At 41.6% G+C, this 17,312-nt stretch overlaps 1 protein-coding gene across 1 annotated transcript; it reads right to left on the bottom strand.

The window, feature by feature from the left end:
- Positions 1–6,512: 6,512 nt before the first annotated feature.
- Positions 6,513–15,659, bottom strand: LOC147748235 (keratin, type II cytoskeletal cochleal-like). Its single transcript, XM_086959158.1, has 9 exons — positions 15,068–15,659; positions 14,501–14,709; positions 14,039–14,099; positions 12,969–13,064; positions 12,469–12,633; positions 11,383–11,508; positions 8,475–8,695; positions 7,791–7,825; positions 6,513–7,700 (listed from the first exon to the last, which is right to left on the bottom strand). Exons 1-9 carry the CDS (start codon positions 15,566–15,568, stop codon positions 7,378–7,380), a joined length of 1,737 nt encoding a protein of 578 aa, XP_086815284.1. The 5' UTR covers positions 15,569–15,659; the 3' UTR covers positions 6,513–7,377.
- Between the last annotated feature and the right edge of the window lie 1,653 nt (positions 15,660–17,312).

The raw sequence follows: 17,312 nt of genomic DNA, 5'->3' as shown, positions 1-17,312 counted from the left end.
TATGTGGGCATGTTGGTCCACCACAGACAGGAGAGTGACCACGGTCCTCTTCTATTAACTTTAGCTGGGAAGGGATTGGATCACCCCAACTCTGTTCCAGAAACCGCTATAGGAGAAGTAATTATGTCCCAGGTTTGCCGTTGGCTGAAATGGGCAGTGGTCTCAGAAGATGAAGGCGCCGTAAAGCAGATTAAGTTAACCATTGAAGAAACTCTAACACTGCTTGGTTCTATAGATGTCCACAATAATTTGTTTCTTAGATCTCATGAAGGTTCACAAGGATTTATTTGCTAACCTAAAGTCATTTTTTACGAAAAATAGAAGACCACACAGGCATACTAAAAATAAATTGGCTAAATGGTACGATGAGGCATGTGGAGTCGCATTCAAGCATCTCTCAAATGCAATCAAGACAGGAGCTCCCCATGAGATCAAAATAGCAAGGACACACTATAAAAAAGCACAAATGCAGGCAAAGAAGGTTTTTGATGAAGATAGATGGGTAAGCCTAACCAATGCCAGCACAGGGAAGAACTGGATTACATCATTTTTGCAACTAGTCAAATGGGGCAGTGGAGTGATTGACTCTACTCCAGTTAATAATGTACCTCCTGAACTTTGGGTGGAGCATTACCAAGCTCAATTTGCTTTCTCGGACAGTAATGTAACAGCCTACCCTGAGGTAATACTGAGGATGTCTTAACATTTGATAATGGGGAGATAGAAAGGGTCCTGGATGGGGTTCCAGCAGGGAGGGCCCCCAGCCTGGATTGAATCCCGGCTGATATTTATACGTTTTTAGGAAGAACTGGACAGAATACATTTTTATTATCATAAATGCTATTGCTAGAGGTGCGCCAATTCCAGACACTTGGCGTGGGGCTGAAATTATTCCCATATATAAAAAGGTTAACCGTGCCAGTCCTAGCAACTACAGGCCGATAAGCCTAATTGATACTTTACAGAAAAAAGTGGCTAGACTTGTGCTAGGTATGGTTAACGAATGGGTAGTAGACCAGAATGTATTATCTACCTATCAAGGGGGCTTCAGACCACACATCAGCACCACTGATCAAGTTTTTAGATTTATGATGATTTATTGGAGTACAATGATCCTTGCAGGGGGAACCCTCTATGCAGCCTTTGTTGATTTAAAATCCTAATTGACGAACCCAAACTGTGTTCTGCAAAATTGCATTATGGCGTTTGTACATACCAAAAAGCTTTTGTGAGTTTGCAAATGGTCTGGTTCTGCAAATAGGCCCTTTGCGACCTCAAAAAGGCTTTGTACATTCTGGCCCCAAGTTGTTAAAACATTTACCGATCAGGCATAGGCACTTTAATCTGAGTATGTGTTCAGCATTAAAATCCAGTGGATACTGCATTCAGAATTGAAATCCTGACCATATTGCCCCTTGCAAGTTGGATACCAGGATTCTGGGTCACCACTACTTCTTTTTGGGGAGTTGGACTATTTGCAATAGTCCAACCTGACACGACCAAATGCCATTATTTAGTGACCATGGTTGCAACACAGGGATGCCCTCACCCTTGAGGAGCCCCCACTCAACATAATGTCAATGAAAATCTGTGAGAAGTTGAACCGTCAAGGCAACCTCACCTATGACTTTCCGTTATGCCGCTGGTCGCTTGCAGTGTGATTCATGGCCTCTTTTAACTAATAAACTTCTGCACCGCTTTACTGAAGGTTCAAATGAGGAAATAAAGTGGCTTTTGTATTGTGTGCACTGAAGGCATCTGAAGCCCATTATTCGACAAATGAAAACTATGTTTGGCATGTGTAGGGTAGTCAACCATTTCAGCTGCAGATGGTATTAAGAGTATTAATAAAGTACTTTTGCAAGATGAAAGGGTCAATTCTAAACAGGTGGGGTGATGTTCTGTAGGAGATTGTGCAGCATGTGATTAATGAATGGCCTAGAAAACGTCAGCTGGAAAGAAGCGTGCAACCTATTTGTAAGGTTGCAAATGAGCTGTTGGCGGAGGTTGAATGATTTATGCGAATACACAAATGTGTGCCACCTGCTTCTGAGAGACACTGATTTTTTGGTTTGGGCTATGAGGGGCATTTGGTAAGGGGAGTGAATAAAAACATTTTACTTACATCATAGTTTGCAATATATACTGTGATGCATTGTGATAAGTTACGTGGAAGCATGTCGAGAATTTAGACTTTGTGATAGACATTGTTAAACACACCACACCTTTGTACAACTTTAGGATATTGGTGAGATCTCTGTGAGGTTTTGTAGACTTTCAAATGTGCAGGTTGATGACGATGGATTTAGGCCCAGATCTCTGTACTGGGGTGAGTGTATGACATTGTTCTGCATTCTGTCCATCAATTGTTCTTTTTGCATTTGTCACCCTGAGGGGTATGCTCAGACGTGAGTCCCTTGCTCTCCATGCCCCTGGAGTCAAGCTATCCTGGCCGATGAGGGCTGAAAGCCCGAACCCGGTCCTAGGATGCTTGTTTCCAGTCCAGGGACGACCTAGCCTGGCAGTTCGGGCTGCACTGTTCCCATTAGGCGCATGGTCAGGACTGATTTGCATATGGCTGGGTCCAAACTGGAATGGCATGGTGAGCAAAAAAACGATGGATTTAGGCCCAGATCTCTGTACTGGGGTGAATGTATGACATTGTTCTGCATTCTGCCCATCAATTGTTCTTTTTGCATTTGAAATACATGGGAGGTTTTGACTGATTACTTTCAAAGAGAAATTATTAGCATTTTTTCTGATGGTATTTGTGCAAGAACGGCCTGGACATTGATTCACCAAAATCCATTTGGTAGCGGAAGTGACATCATATACCCTTTGAACTTAGTGATGTCACAGGAATTGTTATCATTTACCTTTGACCCTGAATCTTCCCAAAAAGTGATGTCACGCAGCCCTAATTCTGATTACGTTACAATGATTAACATTGCTGTAGTTACTTATTTGCGCAATTAATATTCTATAATCTTCTAGGTGAGAACAGCCATAGTCTCTGAAAAAAAACTCACTAAATATTCACGTCCTTTCAAGGTGTGCCTAGCTAATGAAACCTGACAGCCCCCATGAGTTCACCCAATTATGTTTTTAAAATATCCTATGGGTTCCCCCTTATGTCAAAAATTACCTCTAGTGCTAGGAACAGCATTTTGCTATGGTGGATCCTTTTGCCCAAACATTACATACAATAAACCAGTGCCAGAATGCTCCTAATACTGCTTCTCTTGCACTGTGGATGTTCGTATATCAAAAGTTATGACTAATGTGTTGTGGGCCAGATTTTGTCATGGATGGCTCCATGTCATTGCACAGTTGTCTTCCCATAAGTCAAGAATTACCTCCAGTGTGCCATCACCAGCCATTTGCCACAGGTGCCACCTATGCCAAGGATTTCCCTTAGTAGGCCAGCGCTGGCAATTTTTTATGGGTGCCCCATGCCAAAATGTACCTACAGAGTACGAGCACTAGCGTTTTCCAGGGGGTATCCCATATGCAAGTTTTGCCTCCAGAATGCCAGTGCCAACATTTTGCCATGGTGCTGCTATACTCCAAGAAGCATGCCAAGTCCAACAATAGATTTGCAAGCATAACAATACAGGCTCACTTACATTAACTTACTCACACTCATTCTCTCATTAGCACTCAGTTGCACTCATTCGTTTTCACCTAGTGTCTTGCACTCACTCTCACCCTGAATCACTAATTTGCAGTCTCTCTGACTGACTTATACTTACACACTCATTTTGACACATGCACATACACCCACGACCTTGCATGCAAACATACATGCTCACACATATACACGCTCTCTCACAAACTCGCCCAAATTCATGCACACAACATGCATTTAAAGCCATTTTATTTTTCTTACCTCAAATGCCACTGAAGGTGCAGATCTTGCTTCTCCACTTTTTATTACACTAATAGTGAATAAAAACTATTATTTAATAATGTAATAAAAATTAGCAGAAAACAAGGTTAGAGCCTGACTCTGATAGTGCGAGGCACTATTGTGTTCTTGGCACTGACTTTGCCACCTCTGAGGCCAAGGGTTGCAAAGGCAAAGGGGTAGCAAGGGGCAAGCCAGGGTCGCAACTGTGACCCCAAAATGACATCCATGTAGTGAATAATACACAATTATTCACTGTTAGCTTAATTAAAAAATTAGCTGAAAACAAGGAGGGTGGAGACATACCTGTCTTCTTTTCCCTGATTTTGCCACCTCTGAGGCCGGGGGTCGCAAAGACAGTGACAGGGGATGCAGGGAGCTAGCCAGGGGTCACAGTTGCAACCCCTCACAACCACTTGAAAACGTCCATGCCTCCGAGCCTCCAAGCCCAAACAACTTGGGGCCCGATTGCGATGTAGGATGGACCGGAGTCCGTCTGACATCGCTCTGAAAATGGAAAGAACGACTTCCTGTCATCAGTTTCAGCCTGGCTATTAGGATGCAACCGAAATACTATACTTTGCTATGGGAGCATGACGTTTTGCGTACAGGGATCAACAGGGGGCCCCCTAGGCCGCCATTCGGATTTGAAAAGGGCTGCTGTCTTAACAATGAACTCCACGCTTTTGGTGTATGCATTGAAACGTGTATAGTGCAAACCCTGCTGAAGCACCAAGCGTGCTTCACATTATGGAGGGGGAGTTAGTCTATACAAGAGTGCATCCATCAAGCGAAAATTCACACTCTGAAATTATATAACTAATATACGTCACCTAATGACTAATTCCTTAAATAAAAAATAAACAATTTTAGGATCAGGGAGGTAAATGTATCTGTTCACTCAAACGGTTTCCAGTCAAAGGTCCCCTGGTTTTAGTCTCGTCAGCCTAACTGCTGGACCACCACATTCGCTCCAAGATTAAAGTGAAAATCCTCAAAACCAAAAGGCTTCCTTGCCCTGTCTTAACAATGCTGTTCGTACCAGCTTCCCACAGAGGTCACCATGAGGTAACTGTCATGGACAGCATGCAATACCACCAGCCTACACTGAGTCCTTCCCCTCGCGCCGCCCTTACCGCATTTCACCCTGGAAATGACTGCCCCCTGCCCCAATGGGAAGGCGGGTCTCGTCCCTCGCGGCTGGCAGGAGTCATAGCAGGTGACCTAGGGTTCGCAGTTGCGATCCCTGGCGACCTCTAATTGACGTCCAGGAAGAACGGTTACACTTACAGTATCTCTTGGTATTATGCACTGTCATATTACACGCCTTGTACTATTTATTACTGTGTAATATTTATATAGTTCTCCAATGACCCTGTATGACAAGACCACTGTTGTACTTCAGTACTCAGGGTTCTAAAGTTCTGCAATCTAGGTGGCCAATTTACAGAATTTGGAGCGGGTGCGTCGGTCTGCCAGGGCAGAGATTTACTCTGCTGCCCTTTCTGAAGACCTACCACCATATTTAAAGGTCTCTGTCAGACAGATAGAGATGTGCTAAGGCAGCTTCTCTCAAGGCACTACAGTGACTTTCACGTTTAATGCAGCTGCACAGCAAAGATTTTTGTTTTTTAAACACAAACTCCTAAAGGAGGTTTGATTTGAAAAACAAAAATAAATGTTACTAACACGTTGGAAATGATCTCTCAGAGATTTCTTAGGCAGAGGAGGGGCGGTAATTGTTTTGCTTTCCGGTTCAGAACCACTAGGATTTGCCTCGTATCCTGGAACAGGAAAAAGTATGTCGTAAAATACTTAGGGGGATATTCTCAATGAAGTGGAGGTGAGAGGCGTTAGCGCCCATGGCTTAACGCCTCTCACCGCAACTTGGGAAACGCAAGGCTGCACCCTATTCTCAAGAATGAGGTGCAGTCTGGCGTTTCCCCCTGCGATGGCGCTAAGACCAGGATTTTTCTGGTCTTAAGTTCAGCGCTGCTACCTATTATCGTGTTGCAGCGGCAGCGGCGATCACAATGGGTGTTGCGGTGGAACACCCACCACAACACCCACTGCACACCCCTTTCACGCTAAATTTAGTGTGAAAAGGGGCTTATTCTCAAGGCAGCGTTAAGCCACTTAACATGGCTTAAAGCCACGTTAAGTGGGTTAACGCTGCCTTGAGAATAAGGCGCTGACCCTATCGCCCTCGGAACGTCAGAAAAAGTGACGTTCCCGTGGCGATAGGGGCTTGAGAATATGCCCCTTAGACCGATGTCCCGATTTTGGAGGGCCCATCAGTTTTGAGGCAGAGGCTCTGCTGGTGAAAATATGATGGCTCATCCCACTCTAATATAGCAGGTGAACTGGGAATTTGGCTGACTTTTTTTGTGGTGGAGTACCCTGTGCACCAAACTCTAAATAAGCCCCTATATGTTTTCCTCCCTCAGTTGGCAATTCAGACTGCAACATTTTCTATATCAGTACTGTTTCTGTTTCCGTGAGTTAAACGTTTGTGTTCATATTGTTTTTATACATTTTTTTCTCAGCGGAGTGAATGTTGTATAGCAGGAAATATTTACAAAACATATAAACAAAGTCTAAAATGTTTTCAAATTTTTTTATTTATGAATTGCTGTTAGTGATAGTCAAAGCTGTTGAGCGACAGCACGGGAGAAAAGGTAGGTGAGCTAATGTAGAATCAGATGGAAAACTGTTAACACAATATTCCTGGGTTCATAAGTGGAAGCGTTAGGCAGGTTGTTGGCAGAAAGAAACATTGTATAAAGCAATTGGGATTTTTCTTTTCTAATACAGTCTGGTTTTCTTTTCTTACAGAATTTTGTAAAACAATCTTCTTTTTTGCAAGCATTCCGTGATTATACATGTGCTTTAAATCACAATATGCTTCATTATACATAACATATTTCACATTTCTCAGTATAGAAATACATTTTCTTTAGAAGGGCTCTTCAACTTCAGCAGTCACATGCAGTAGTATTGTTTTGATTAAAAGCCATTTTTAGATAATATTTTACCGTAATAGGAAAATACCACCAGCATGGAGTAGTTAGTGGCTTATGCGAGGGCAGGAAACATCGTAACTGGACAGAAATACAGTTGTATTTTATAGTGTAAACCGTTAAAGGATCTCAGAAACCAAATCAAAGATCACAAGAGTTGCATACTGGCTGAATCATCAAAAAGAAATGTGAAAGTAACGACTGGCAGCTCTCTGAAATTTTTCTAACTGGAACATTTCAAGTATGCTGTCAATGCTGGGAAAAGCGTGTACCCTCTATTACTCCACATAAGCAGAGGTGTGGGGGTGTAGGATAATCTATTATAGCGTACTAAAATAATGAAACCGGAGTAATTGTGTATAATTTACTGAGTTGAGGGCTGAAGATTGAGCCTCTTTTGGTCCTGTCAGGAGGCAATGATTGTTTGAGCAGGCCAGAATATGATTTGCTCTAAATCTTTCTTGCTGCTGATGTGGTTGTTTTTGTTACGGTGCTAACACTAGAGACAGAGCTTCCCCCACTTCCAGCACCATATCCATCCCCAGAGTTGTATCTACTTCCAGAGGTGTGTCCACCCCCAGAACCTCCTCGGCTTCCAACCCCACCAGAGGAGTATCCGCTGGTTGAGCTAAACCTGCTTCCGCCAACAATACCACCACTACTCCCACTAAATCCTCCACCATGTTGTAGTCCACTTGAACTGCTATATCCTCCTGTGCCGCCATATCCTCCTCCGGAACTGAATACACCTCCAGTGCTAGAGCTCACCACAGCTGCAAAAACACAATAGGCAAGTTCAGAATGCATCTTGAAAACAATGGGATGTTCTCATGAAATAATCAAGTGGACTGAACACTACTTACAGATGCTCACCGAACCGGCTCCCTCTCCAGACAGCCTAAGGAAAAAAAAGCATGGAAAGGATGAATCTTTAAACCGTTTGTACTTATAGCCAACTTAGTCGTAGAGAAGGGACTGTCAATTTACATTTGCATTTCTTGCAGAGGAAAACGGATTCACTCTGTTGTCCTTTTGTCATTAAGATACACATTAATTAGGTAGTCAGCAGTGACACTTAACTGAAAAACATGTTGGGAAAACCCAGTGTTAAAATGGTGCTTTACTTGAATGATTTCATTCATTTTCAGTTTCTCTTCAGCAAATCCAGCAAATCCATGGGAGGGTCTGAATATCGTGTTAGGCCTTTACACATTGCCTCCTTTTAAACGTATGGCTTTTAACACATGTTCCTTTCAAACACGTAACATATCGATGCTACTTATTATTCTAGCCCAATGCAATGCTTTATTGCATACTCCATGCATATACAATTTCAGCTTCTCAATATTTTACTGCCATTTGTTTGAAAGTTGGTTTATTCTCGGTTGTAACTGAGATCTATTCTCATTTGAAGACGCCTTGCACTAAACTGCTTGTGAAAAATCATTCCATTGCCTATTTCTCACAAAGCACACCACAATAATTTGTATCCTAATGAAGAACACCGTATGTCTTTTCCATGTATAATAAAACTGCTGAGCACTCACCTGCCCTCTTCTCCTTCCAGGAGCTTCCTGTAGGTGGCAATCTCAACGTCCAGGGCTAGCTTGGCACTCAACAGCTCCTTGGACTCGCGCAGCAGCCTGTTCATGTCCTGCTTGGTCTTTTGCAGAGCCTCTTCCAATTCTGCAAGTTTGTTTTTAGCATCCTTTAGAGCGAGCTCCCCACGATCTTCAGCTTCACTTATAGCAGCTTCCAGTTTGGCACGCTGTTTAGAAAACAAATGTGATTTCATTCTTTTTGCAATTCGTTAGTCACAACCAAAGACCAATTATGAATTAATTGCCAGACCCTAGCAAAGATGAAGCTCAAGGACTGTTTTCCAAGCTCCTATAAAGATCCTCTGAGTATTGTGCGCTCCAGTGGATTCCCTCTTTGAGAGATGTTCCCTCCTTGCAGTACAAAGGCCCATTCTTTCATAAGAAGCATCGTTATTCCATTGCATGCCCAAGACCAATTAATGTGCCAGAGAGATTAGCGAAGCAGCAAGTTGCAGCTTGGGTTTGTAAAGTACAACCATCATCAAGCGTTCAGACACCATCCCATCAGAAATCTGTTCTGTAGGTTTTTGTCATTAAATGTGCCAAGGAAGTACCTAATATTCTTTTTTTTAATCGATGTAGTTTCAGAAAATATCCTACCTGTTCATTTTCTTACAAATTCTGTATCTCATTAGCAGGTTATGTGGAAATGCAGATTGACTATCATGTCCGTGAACTCAAGGACACTTGCAAATCAGCAAAGCATGTTCAAAGAACAACTGTCACCACAATAAATACATTGTATCCTCAATCAAACCATTATAATTTAAACTTCTTATTTAACCCTGCACTGTTGGTACATAATTAACAAATGGTTCGATGAGCAGTCCTTGTGATCCCTGAATGGGAAACTGTTTTTTCAGTCTATTTTTGTAATCCAGTTTTCTTTGTTTGTTTTAAAGATCTTTAGGATTTATATTTAAAAAACGCAGTATGCAAAAGCAGGCTTTTGGCCACTTTTGTCACCACCCGTTGATAACCACTCTCCCCGCATCTCCCTTTAATCACCTTGAGCTCCAAAATATATAAATATTGTTGTTCAGTTGCTATTTTTCAAAGCTAAATTATCGCTTTCCCGTGTGTGTTTGCAAAGTTATTCAGCTATGGTGTAGATAGGTCTCTTGTTTATTTAGTTCGTGCCACCTCATCACCATACTTCTGCCAGCGGGGCATATTAAGTTTGATCTGCGAGTACCCCCATCTGATTCTAACATGGAGGTTGTTTCCTAGGCCTCTGGATGAGTGAAAGCAGGATCCAATCATCTAATTTGCAGAATCCACACCTTTGTCTTGCCTTCTAATTGGCGTTCAGAAGTTGGGGAGGGAGTTGGGAGGCTGTGGCTTTTAAGAGGGGAGTCACCGCATTCCACCGTCAGGATTAAAATAGGTGCCAATGAGTGAAAATTGCTCGACATCCACAGGACTCACAACAGTGAATGTGTTGCATAGAGACTTGGTTAACTAGCAAGATCTTCACAAACCTTACATTCTGAGTGTTGTTTAACTCACTCATATATTTGCGCAATGCGTATCGATTGACGCCCTTTAATAACATAGCAATAAGTATTTTAACGCTAGAGTGAACATTTCAACAGCAACTTCTTTTGGCGAATCTGCTACTGTATCAAGAATTGTCTGGGTCCCATTCGATTACCGGACCGCTGCGAAGCAAACAATAGAATCTTTGTGACATCAACCTATGTTGCGTTGTCCTGGGTTCTTTTTCTGCAATTGACTATACGTCCTGAAGATGGTCTGACTGACAATTGCCACAACAGACCGAAACATTGACTCCCTCATCTATTTCCCAAATATTCATTGTATTTTAGTAACTGTTCCCTGTATTTTCAGATCTGTTACTTTGTTGATTATTTTGGAATAGATGTATACATTCATGATTTGCAGGTTGATTTATACCTCCTCTTTCATGTTGTTTTGCGATATTAACTATCTTTGAATGTACCCTTTTGAAATGTTACATATATTAAAATGTTGTACCTTTTCGAAAAAATATATTCCTCTATTATTGATATTATTTTCTCATTTATTGAATGCTAATATTTCCAATAATTTGACATATTCTTTGATTTGCTAAGACCAATCGGGGTTGAACAAACAAATAACTACGTGTATAATGCACAAGAGTAAGAGTCTTTAAACAAAATCCCTGTAGGCACCTCTTACTTACTATTGATAGAGTGAAAAGTGGCATAAGGAACAGATGTCTCTAGGAACTAAGCACAAGTATGTGTGTGCTTTCCTGACACGTACAATAACAATAATAATTACTGTTATTGTTTTTTCTTGTTGGTGATGATAATAATAATGCGTTTTAGCTTAAGACACTGAACAGTCTTTGTTCACCTGAATAATAGATATAATATTAAACAGGTTCTGTGGTAACCCTCTGCCTGATGAGCCGTTCGACCTTCCCTGGATTGTTAGCAGTTGCCTATAGGTTAGCCACAGATGTTTACTGCAGGTACACTAACCTGCGAATTAATTTGCCAGCTTAACACTACAGACCCTTCTTCGTCTACCCTTGCCCCGTTACAAATTACATATCTTATAGTATGGGTACTGCTTTTGTGGTGCTGGCATATTAAAAAAACCTGTCTGTTGATAAACCAGCAGCACCTCTCCCTAAAGTTCATAGTTATTGCAGCTGTGGACATTGCTTTGATGGTGATGTTGTGTCATTAGAATAGTTTGTGCTAGATAGCCCCTATTTTATGTTGCAGCCTTCAAGCCTAAACATGATGATATCGCCTGCATTGTGTGCTTTAATGCGCAATCATAGTTACTTTTTGAATATGCAAATTATTTAACATTAGCCTGCACTGTGCCATCCTACCTGAGCTTTTGCACTTTCAATTTCTCCCTTGCATCTTTGAATCATTCGGTTGTACTCTGTGATCTCGTTCCTTGTGATACGCAGATCATCTCCATGTCGTCCAGCCGTCGTTCGCAGCTCCTCATACTAAGAAATACAAAACATCAACAAAAGGCAAAACAATAAGTACAACTACACCAAAAAAGAAAAACAACAAGGGTTCTAATGTACTATCCTGGGATGTTATTGCAATGGGACATGTGTGCTAATAGGTCACATCGTAAGTTGTCCATTTTGCACGACTACAAAACAACTGCCTACTGAATATTTATTAGGTAGTTTGCAATATGTTTTCTGCAAGGAACAGCAGATCACCTTCCTTGCATTTTCTTTCCCAAATGGACAACGTTTATTATTTTTAACAAAATCATCTGTGTCTTTTTAAAGGGATAGGTGCTGCCTAAAAATTAAATGCTTTCTGTTTGGGAATACATCAGATGAAACAGGCAGTGGTCCCCTGGACCACTGCCTACTACCACCCATGCTGCCTGATATGAATCCCAAAGGGGAAGCTGCTGCTCAAAGACAATTTCCACTTTGTGAATAAACTGTCATCCCAGCTGGGTGGTCGGAAATTGATCTACCATACACAGAATTATAGATAGAAGGGGTTGCTTCTTTCATGCCCCCTCCTTTGATGCTATTCGGAAATAGTTGCAAACGTCTTATGAGTGATAGAGACTTTTCCAACTTGTAAAAAAGAGCTATAGTCAATTCTAAAAAGCACTTTTGTGGTTGCAGAGCTTGTGAGTCCGCATACTTATGGCTTGTGATCACTAAAGGGCTTTGCACAAGAGTTGCTGCCATATATTTGGATTATTATCAGCAATTAAAGGACTGCAGGTCTTTCTTTAAAGTTTGAGATTGCAGCATTTATTTTGGAACAAAAGACCTGCATTGATTTCTTTTGGGATTACTACAGTTCAACTTCCTTGGATACCGTGTTCAGAGTGAGATATACGAAAGTAGATTAAATCAACATGCACCACAATTGTATTATTTAAACGTGGACGTGTATTTGTCCCCGAGTACTTAAATAGTACCCACCTTAGTTTGATACCAAGATTCTGCTTCAGTCCGACTCTTATTAGCAATGTCCTCATATTGAGCCTTTACTTCAGAGATGATTCCATCGAAGTCCAGAGCTCGGTTGTTGTCCATGGATACGATGACTGAGGTATCAGAGATTTGTGACTGCAGTTGAGCTATTTCCTGCAAGTTGCAGAAGCCATGTTATTCTGTTGTTCGATGGAGGCCATAAATATTATTCAATTGCCTTTTCTTGACATTCCATTTAAGGTTGACTGCTTTTCATTTGCACACAAAAAGCATATTTTGGAGCAGAATAAATAGATGCAAAAGAGGAAAATATAATTGCAACATCTTGATTTAAGGTGAAGGCAGGTTTAAACCAAGCTCAAAAATGCTAACTTGCGGCCATCTAAATGTTACTATAACTGTGAACCCATATTTGAGTTCAGAAGCTTTAATCCCACTCTGTGCAACAATATACAGAAAGAATTTGCTTTAAAATGAGTTATCGTTACCGCATCAAATAACGTGTGAAGGAAGTTAATCTCATCCCCCAGACAGTCGACCTTGGCTTGGAGATCTGCCTTATTCAAAAATGCAGCATCAACATCCTGAACAAAAATCAGAGAAAACTTTAGTTAGTGTTTCCTTCAACGGCAGATCCATGGATTTTTAGAAATTATTCTACTGGTCTACTTTTGAGAGAACCTTGAGCACATCATACATATTCTGTCTCGCATTCCATAAAAGTTTGTCCACGTGGTCCTTTTAGAAACTTCTATTTAGTTTGTTAACACATAGAATCTTTTTTAAGTATGAATATTGGCGTTAAATAATTTTCCGTGGACTCTGCAGTTGTAGCTGCTATATTATGAATGGCGATGTTCTTAGTTTTGCACAAAAAAGACTACGGGGCATATTACCAACGTTTAGCGATATTTATCGCTAACGATGCTTAGCAACAAATTTTTTAACGCTAAGCATCGCCGGAAATTATCACAGAGATAACTTGTTATTAGCAAGGTTTATCTCAGAAGTGATAAAAATCCTCGCCCTAACTGCCAATTGAGAGATTATCGCTGGAAAACCAACGATAATCTCTCGAAGTTTGGCGTTAGCTTGATGATAGGGGCTCACAAACTTAGCCATGATATCCACCTTCAATAGGATATCATGGCTATGTCAGGAAAATACCAGGTGTAAAAAAAGCAGTGCTAACCGCGGTTAGCGCTGCTTTTTTTTATCACTAACAGGGTTAGCGAAATCCTTGATAATAGGAGAAATGTCGCTTAACAACATTTCTCCTATTATTTTTCTCTGGAACGCCCCCTTTGCATCTCATTAGAGATGCAAGGGGAAGCGTAGAGAAAAAGGGTGCTAACATGCGAATTTGCGTGTTAGCACCCTGTTGCTGATAGGGAGATAATTTTATCTCCGTATTCTTGGCTTTTAAAGCCAAAAAAGCGGAGATAAATCCCTTGATAATATGACCCTGCGATATTTTAAATGTGCTTTACTTGAGTCGCAAGCCACATTTCTGAAATAAGATTGCAATAACATTGCTATCAACTTGTTCTGAACTCACCTTTTTCAGGACAACAAAATCGTTCTCAGCAGCTGTACGCTTATTGATTTCATCTTCATATCTGTGTGATTAAAACATATTAGTATGTGCAATTTACATATCTTGGAATATTTTAACATTCTTACGTTTGTCTATATATGAAATAGCGCCACTGTGAAATCTTTTAGAGACAGAATTTCTATTTAGCAACTATCAATTCATTCGGTATCAATATTTTTACATTTTGCACTTGGCAGGCTTTTTTTATAGTGACATTATAAGCACTGCGGCTGGAAATGACTAGTAAGATATGTATGGGAACCCTATAAATTGTATCAATAATGTGTTACATCACTCATTCATTTGACCAAAAGAGTGGAACATCCCACGTTGCATGTTGTGTAGATTAAATGAAGCTTGTATCCCTGTGCTTGTTTCAGATAAATAATTAGACAAAGAAAGTAAAACTACACAAACACTAACCTTCTCTTGAATTCTTCTACAAGATCTTCCATATTTTTCCTTTCTGATTCCAGACGGATTCTGTCACCACCGCAACTTTCCAGTTGCCTCCTTAAGTTTGAGATGTAGGTCTCGAATAGAGGCTCCATATTGCTTTTGACAGTTTTCTGGTCCTGAAGGAGGTTCCATTTGGTCTCCAGCATCTTGTTCTGTTGCTCTAGGAATCTCACCTTAAACCGAATGAGAGAAAAGCATTTTATCTTATCAATTAATACTTTTTACTCTTTAATTCCTCAAAAATGCTCAAAAAATGAAATAAACATTGGCAACCCTTGTCTTGATGGTGAACACCATAGCTTAAAAAGAGACAGGGAGAGCATTCTGCAATAAGCATTACTCTTGTCCACAGTATCACAAAAATGTGTTCATAATGAGAGCCTCTAGAGTAGTATGTCTCAGATGAAATTGACTTGCCTTACAGCAGAGTGTGATATTTGCAAGTGGTCTTTTTAGTACAAAATTCTACAGACAGTTTTTAAAAAGCAAACGTATTTTAACTTGCAAAATAATCTGATTTTTAAACCTCACCTTATCAATGAAAGAGGCAAACTTGTTGTTGAGGGTTTTTATCTGATCCTTTTCATCTTTTCTCACCCGCTGGATGGCTGGATCAAACTCCAGGTCTAGGGGAGTCAGTAAGCTCTGGTTGACAGTGACATTTGTAATTCCCCCAGGGGGGCATGTTGGAAATCCACTTTGAAACCCAAAACCACCACCACCTCCAGCTGCAGCTCCAAGACTGTATATGTTGCCTTGTCCTCCACCAAGTCCGAATCCACTACCATGCCCACTAACACCATATCCACTTCTCAAAGTCCGGGTGCCGCCAACTGAAATCCTGTTGGGACCAGAGCCTACACTGTAGAGACTTCTGCTGCCGAAGCCAGGAGTCCGGCCTAGACCAGAATTACCACCTTGTCTAGTGGACGTCACAGAGCTCACACTGTACCTGCTCCCGCTCTTTGGCAGAATAGCTGAAGAAGAACTGAATCCATGTTTGGAGCCAGAGTAGATTGTTTGGTGAGACATTGCTTCTTCTAAGAGGTCAAATGAAAAAGAACGAGAAAATAAGCAGAAGCAAAGACTATAGCAGCCCTCAGAAATGCCTCTGAAAGTCTGAGCTAGAACTTGATTCTTTTATATGTCTGCATATCTGGGTTTGGCTCAATAAACTGTAAAAAAAGGCCCATGATTCTGGTTTATGAGCTTGGGATGCTTGGCAACACCTCACCTTATTCATCCTGAGTAATAGTGAGCTAATGTGCAACACACCTGTGAAATAGCAAAAAAAGATGCAGGTTATGTATTACTGGCAAGCTTTGTCCTCTATAAAACCAAATCTTTCAGTGACTGCAATATGAAAAATTAGGAATAATTACGTTCCTTATTCTTTTGAAGTTTCCATGACATCAGCAACTTTATATTAAAAATGTGGGGTGGGTAAATGTTATACATTTTAGAACAATGTTTTTATGATGCTAGTATGAACAAATGCATTCGAAATTAGAGGTGGGAGTTTGCTTATAGTATGTAATTTAATAGTATGTAATTTGCACATGCTCACACATTCACTGAGGCATTTACAGACCCAGCTAAACTCGCACAAAAGTGGCAGTAACTGTCACACTCACTCACACCCCCATAAGACCATTCACAAACCCATTTACTTGTGTACGTCTAAGTTTGAGTACTAGTTCTCCCTTTGAGCCTGGGGTGATATCTGCAGAATGCAATCTGCACCACTAGAAGAGTTTGTAGAGGACTACTTCAGCACTCTTGAAAAGGGTGAACCCTGATTGTAGTTGACCTCAGAATCACGGCCCCAAAGGGTATTGGGTTTCAAAAGTAGGGAGAGATAAGTGGGTAAAGTCTCCAGAGGAGAGAAGGGATCCTCCAGAGGGACTTCTCTATTAGATATGGTGCAGGAAGAATTGTCTTCTCCCGAACCCAGTTCCCTGAGTACCTAAAGAATAGACAGGCTGAGTGGGACCTGAGGTTGCAGCTGGCCCACCTGGGTGCAGAGCAGAAAAAAGGTGAGGCTAAGAGAGCCTTGAAGGAGAAAAGGGTCTTGCTGGTTGGAGTGTCAATGAGGTGCCCTTGAAGTCCAAATAGCTGTTAGAGTCTAGCAAAAATGGTGGTAGTACCACAATTGTGTTTAGTGCAGAGTTCATTCATTCAGAGACTTTGAGTCTGACTTTAAGGAGGGGGTTGATACAGACAGGTTATTTCTGGCTTAAGAAGTAACTTTAGAAGTACCGAGGATGTCTGAGGAGGATTGCAGGGGTGCTTTTGGAGTCACATCCGTGGTGATGGGATGGACAATGTACTGGCTGTAGAGCAGTGAAGAGGTTGAGATTAACCCTGGGCGAAGGACTTCGCTACGCCCACGGAGTGGGCGTAGTGTTGCCTACTTCGCCCTTTACAAAGTAGGCGTAGCAGGCAACACTACGTGGGCGTAGCGAAGTTGCCCTCCACCGCCTCCCTCCCGCCCTCCCCTACATACCTAATTTTTGTAAATGCTGAAATAAAAGTAAATAAAAGGCACTTACCTTGTCTGCTGCGTCCCGGGGCTCCCTCTGCTCGTATGCGCCGCCGCCGTCGTCTTGGATACCAATGTGCGGCCGCCCGCGCATGCGCATTTCTTGCGAGAAATGCGCATGCGTGGGCTGCTGCGCATGCGCATTTCTTGCGAGAAATGCGCATGCGTGGGCGGCCGCGCATGCGCATTGCTATCCAAGATGGCGACGACGGCGGCGCGAACGAGCAGAGGGAG

Source organism: Lissotriton vulgaris, chromosome 1_1 (genome assembly GCF_964263255.1).
Source record: "Lissotriton vulgaris chromosome 1_1, aLisVul1.2, whole genome shotgun sequence".
Lineage (NCBI taxonomy): Eukaryota > Metazoa > Chordata > Amphibia > Caudata > Salamandridae > Lissotriton > Lissotriton vulgaris.
The sequence above is the reverse complement of the archived record's forward strand: the minus strand, read 5'-3'. Positions and strand labels throughout refer to the sequence as shown.

Excerpts from the sequence above, each read along its gene's own strand:
- LOC147748235 (XM_086959158.1), bottom strand. The coding sequence starts at position 15,568 with ATGTCTCACCAAACAATCTACTCTGGCTCCAAACATGGATTCAGTTCT. Across the intron at positions 14,100-14,500 it reads GTAGAAGAATTCAAGAGAAG|ATATGAAGATGAAATCAATA; the intron begins GTTAGTGTTTGT and ends TTAATCACACAG. Across the intron at positions 11,509-12,468 it reads AATCTTGGTATCAAACTAAG|TATGAGGAGCTGCGAACGAC; the intron begins GTGGGTACTATT and ends TGTATTTCTTAG.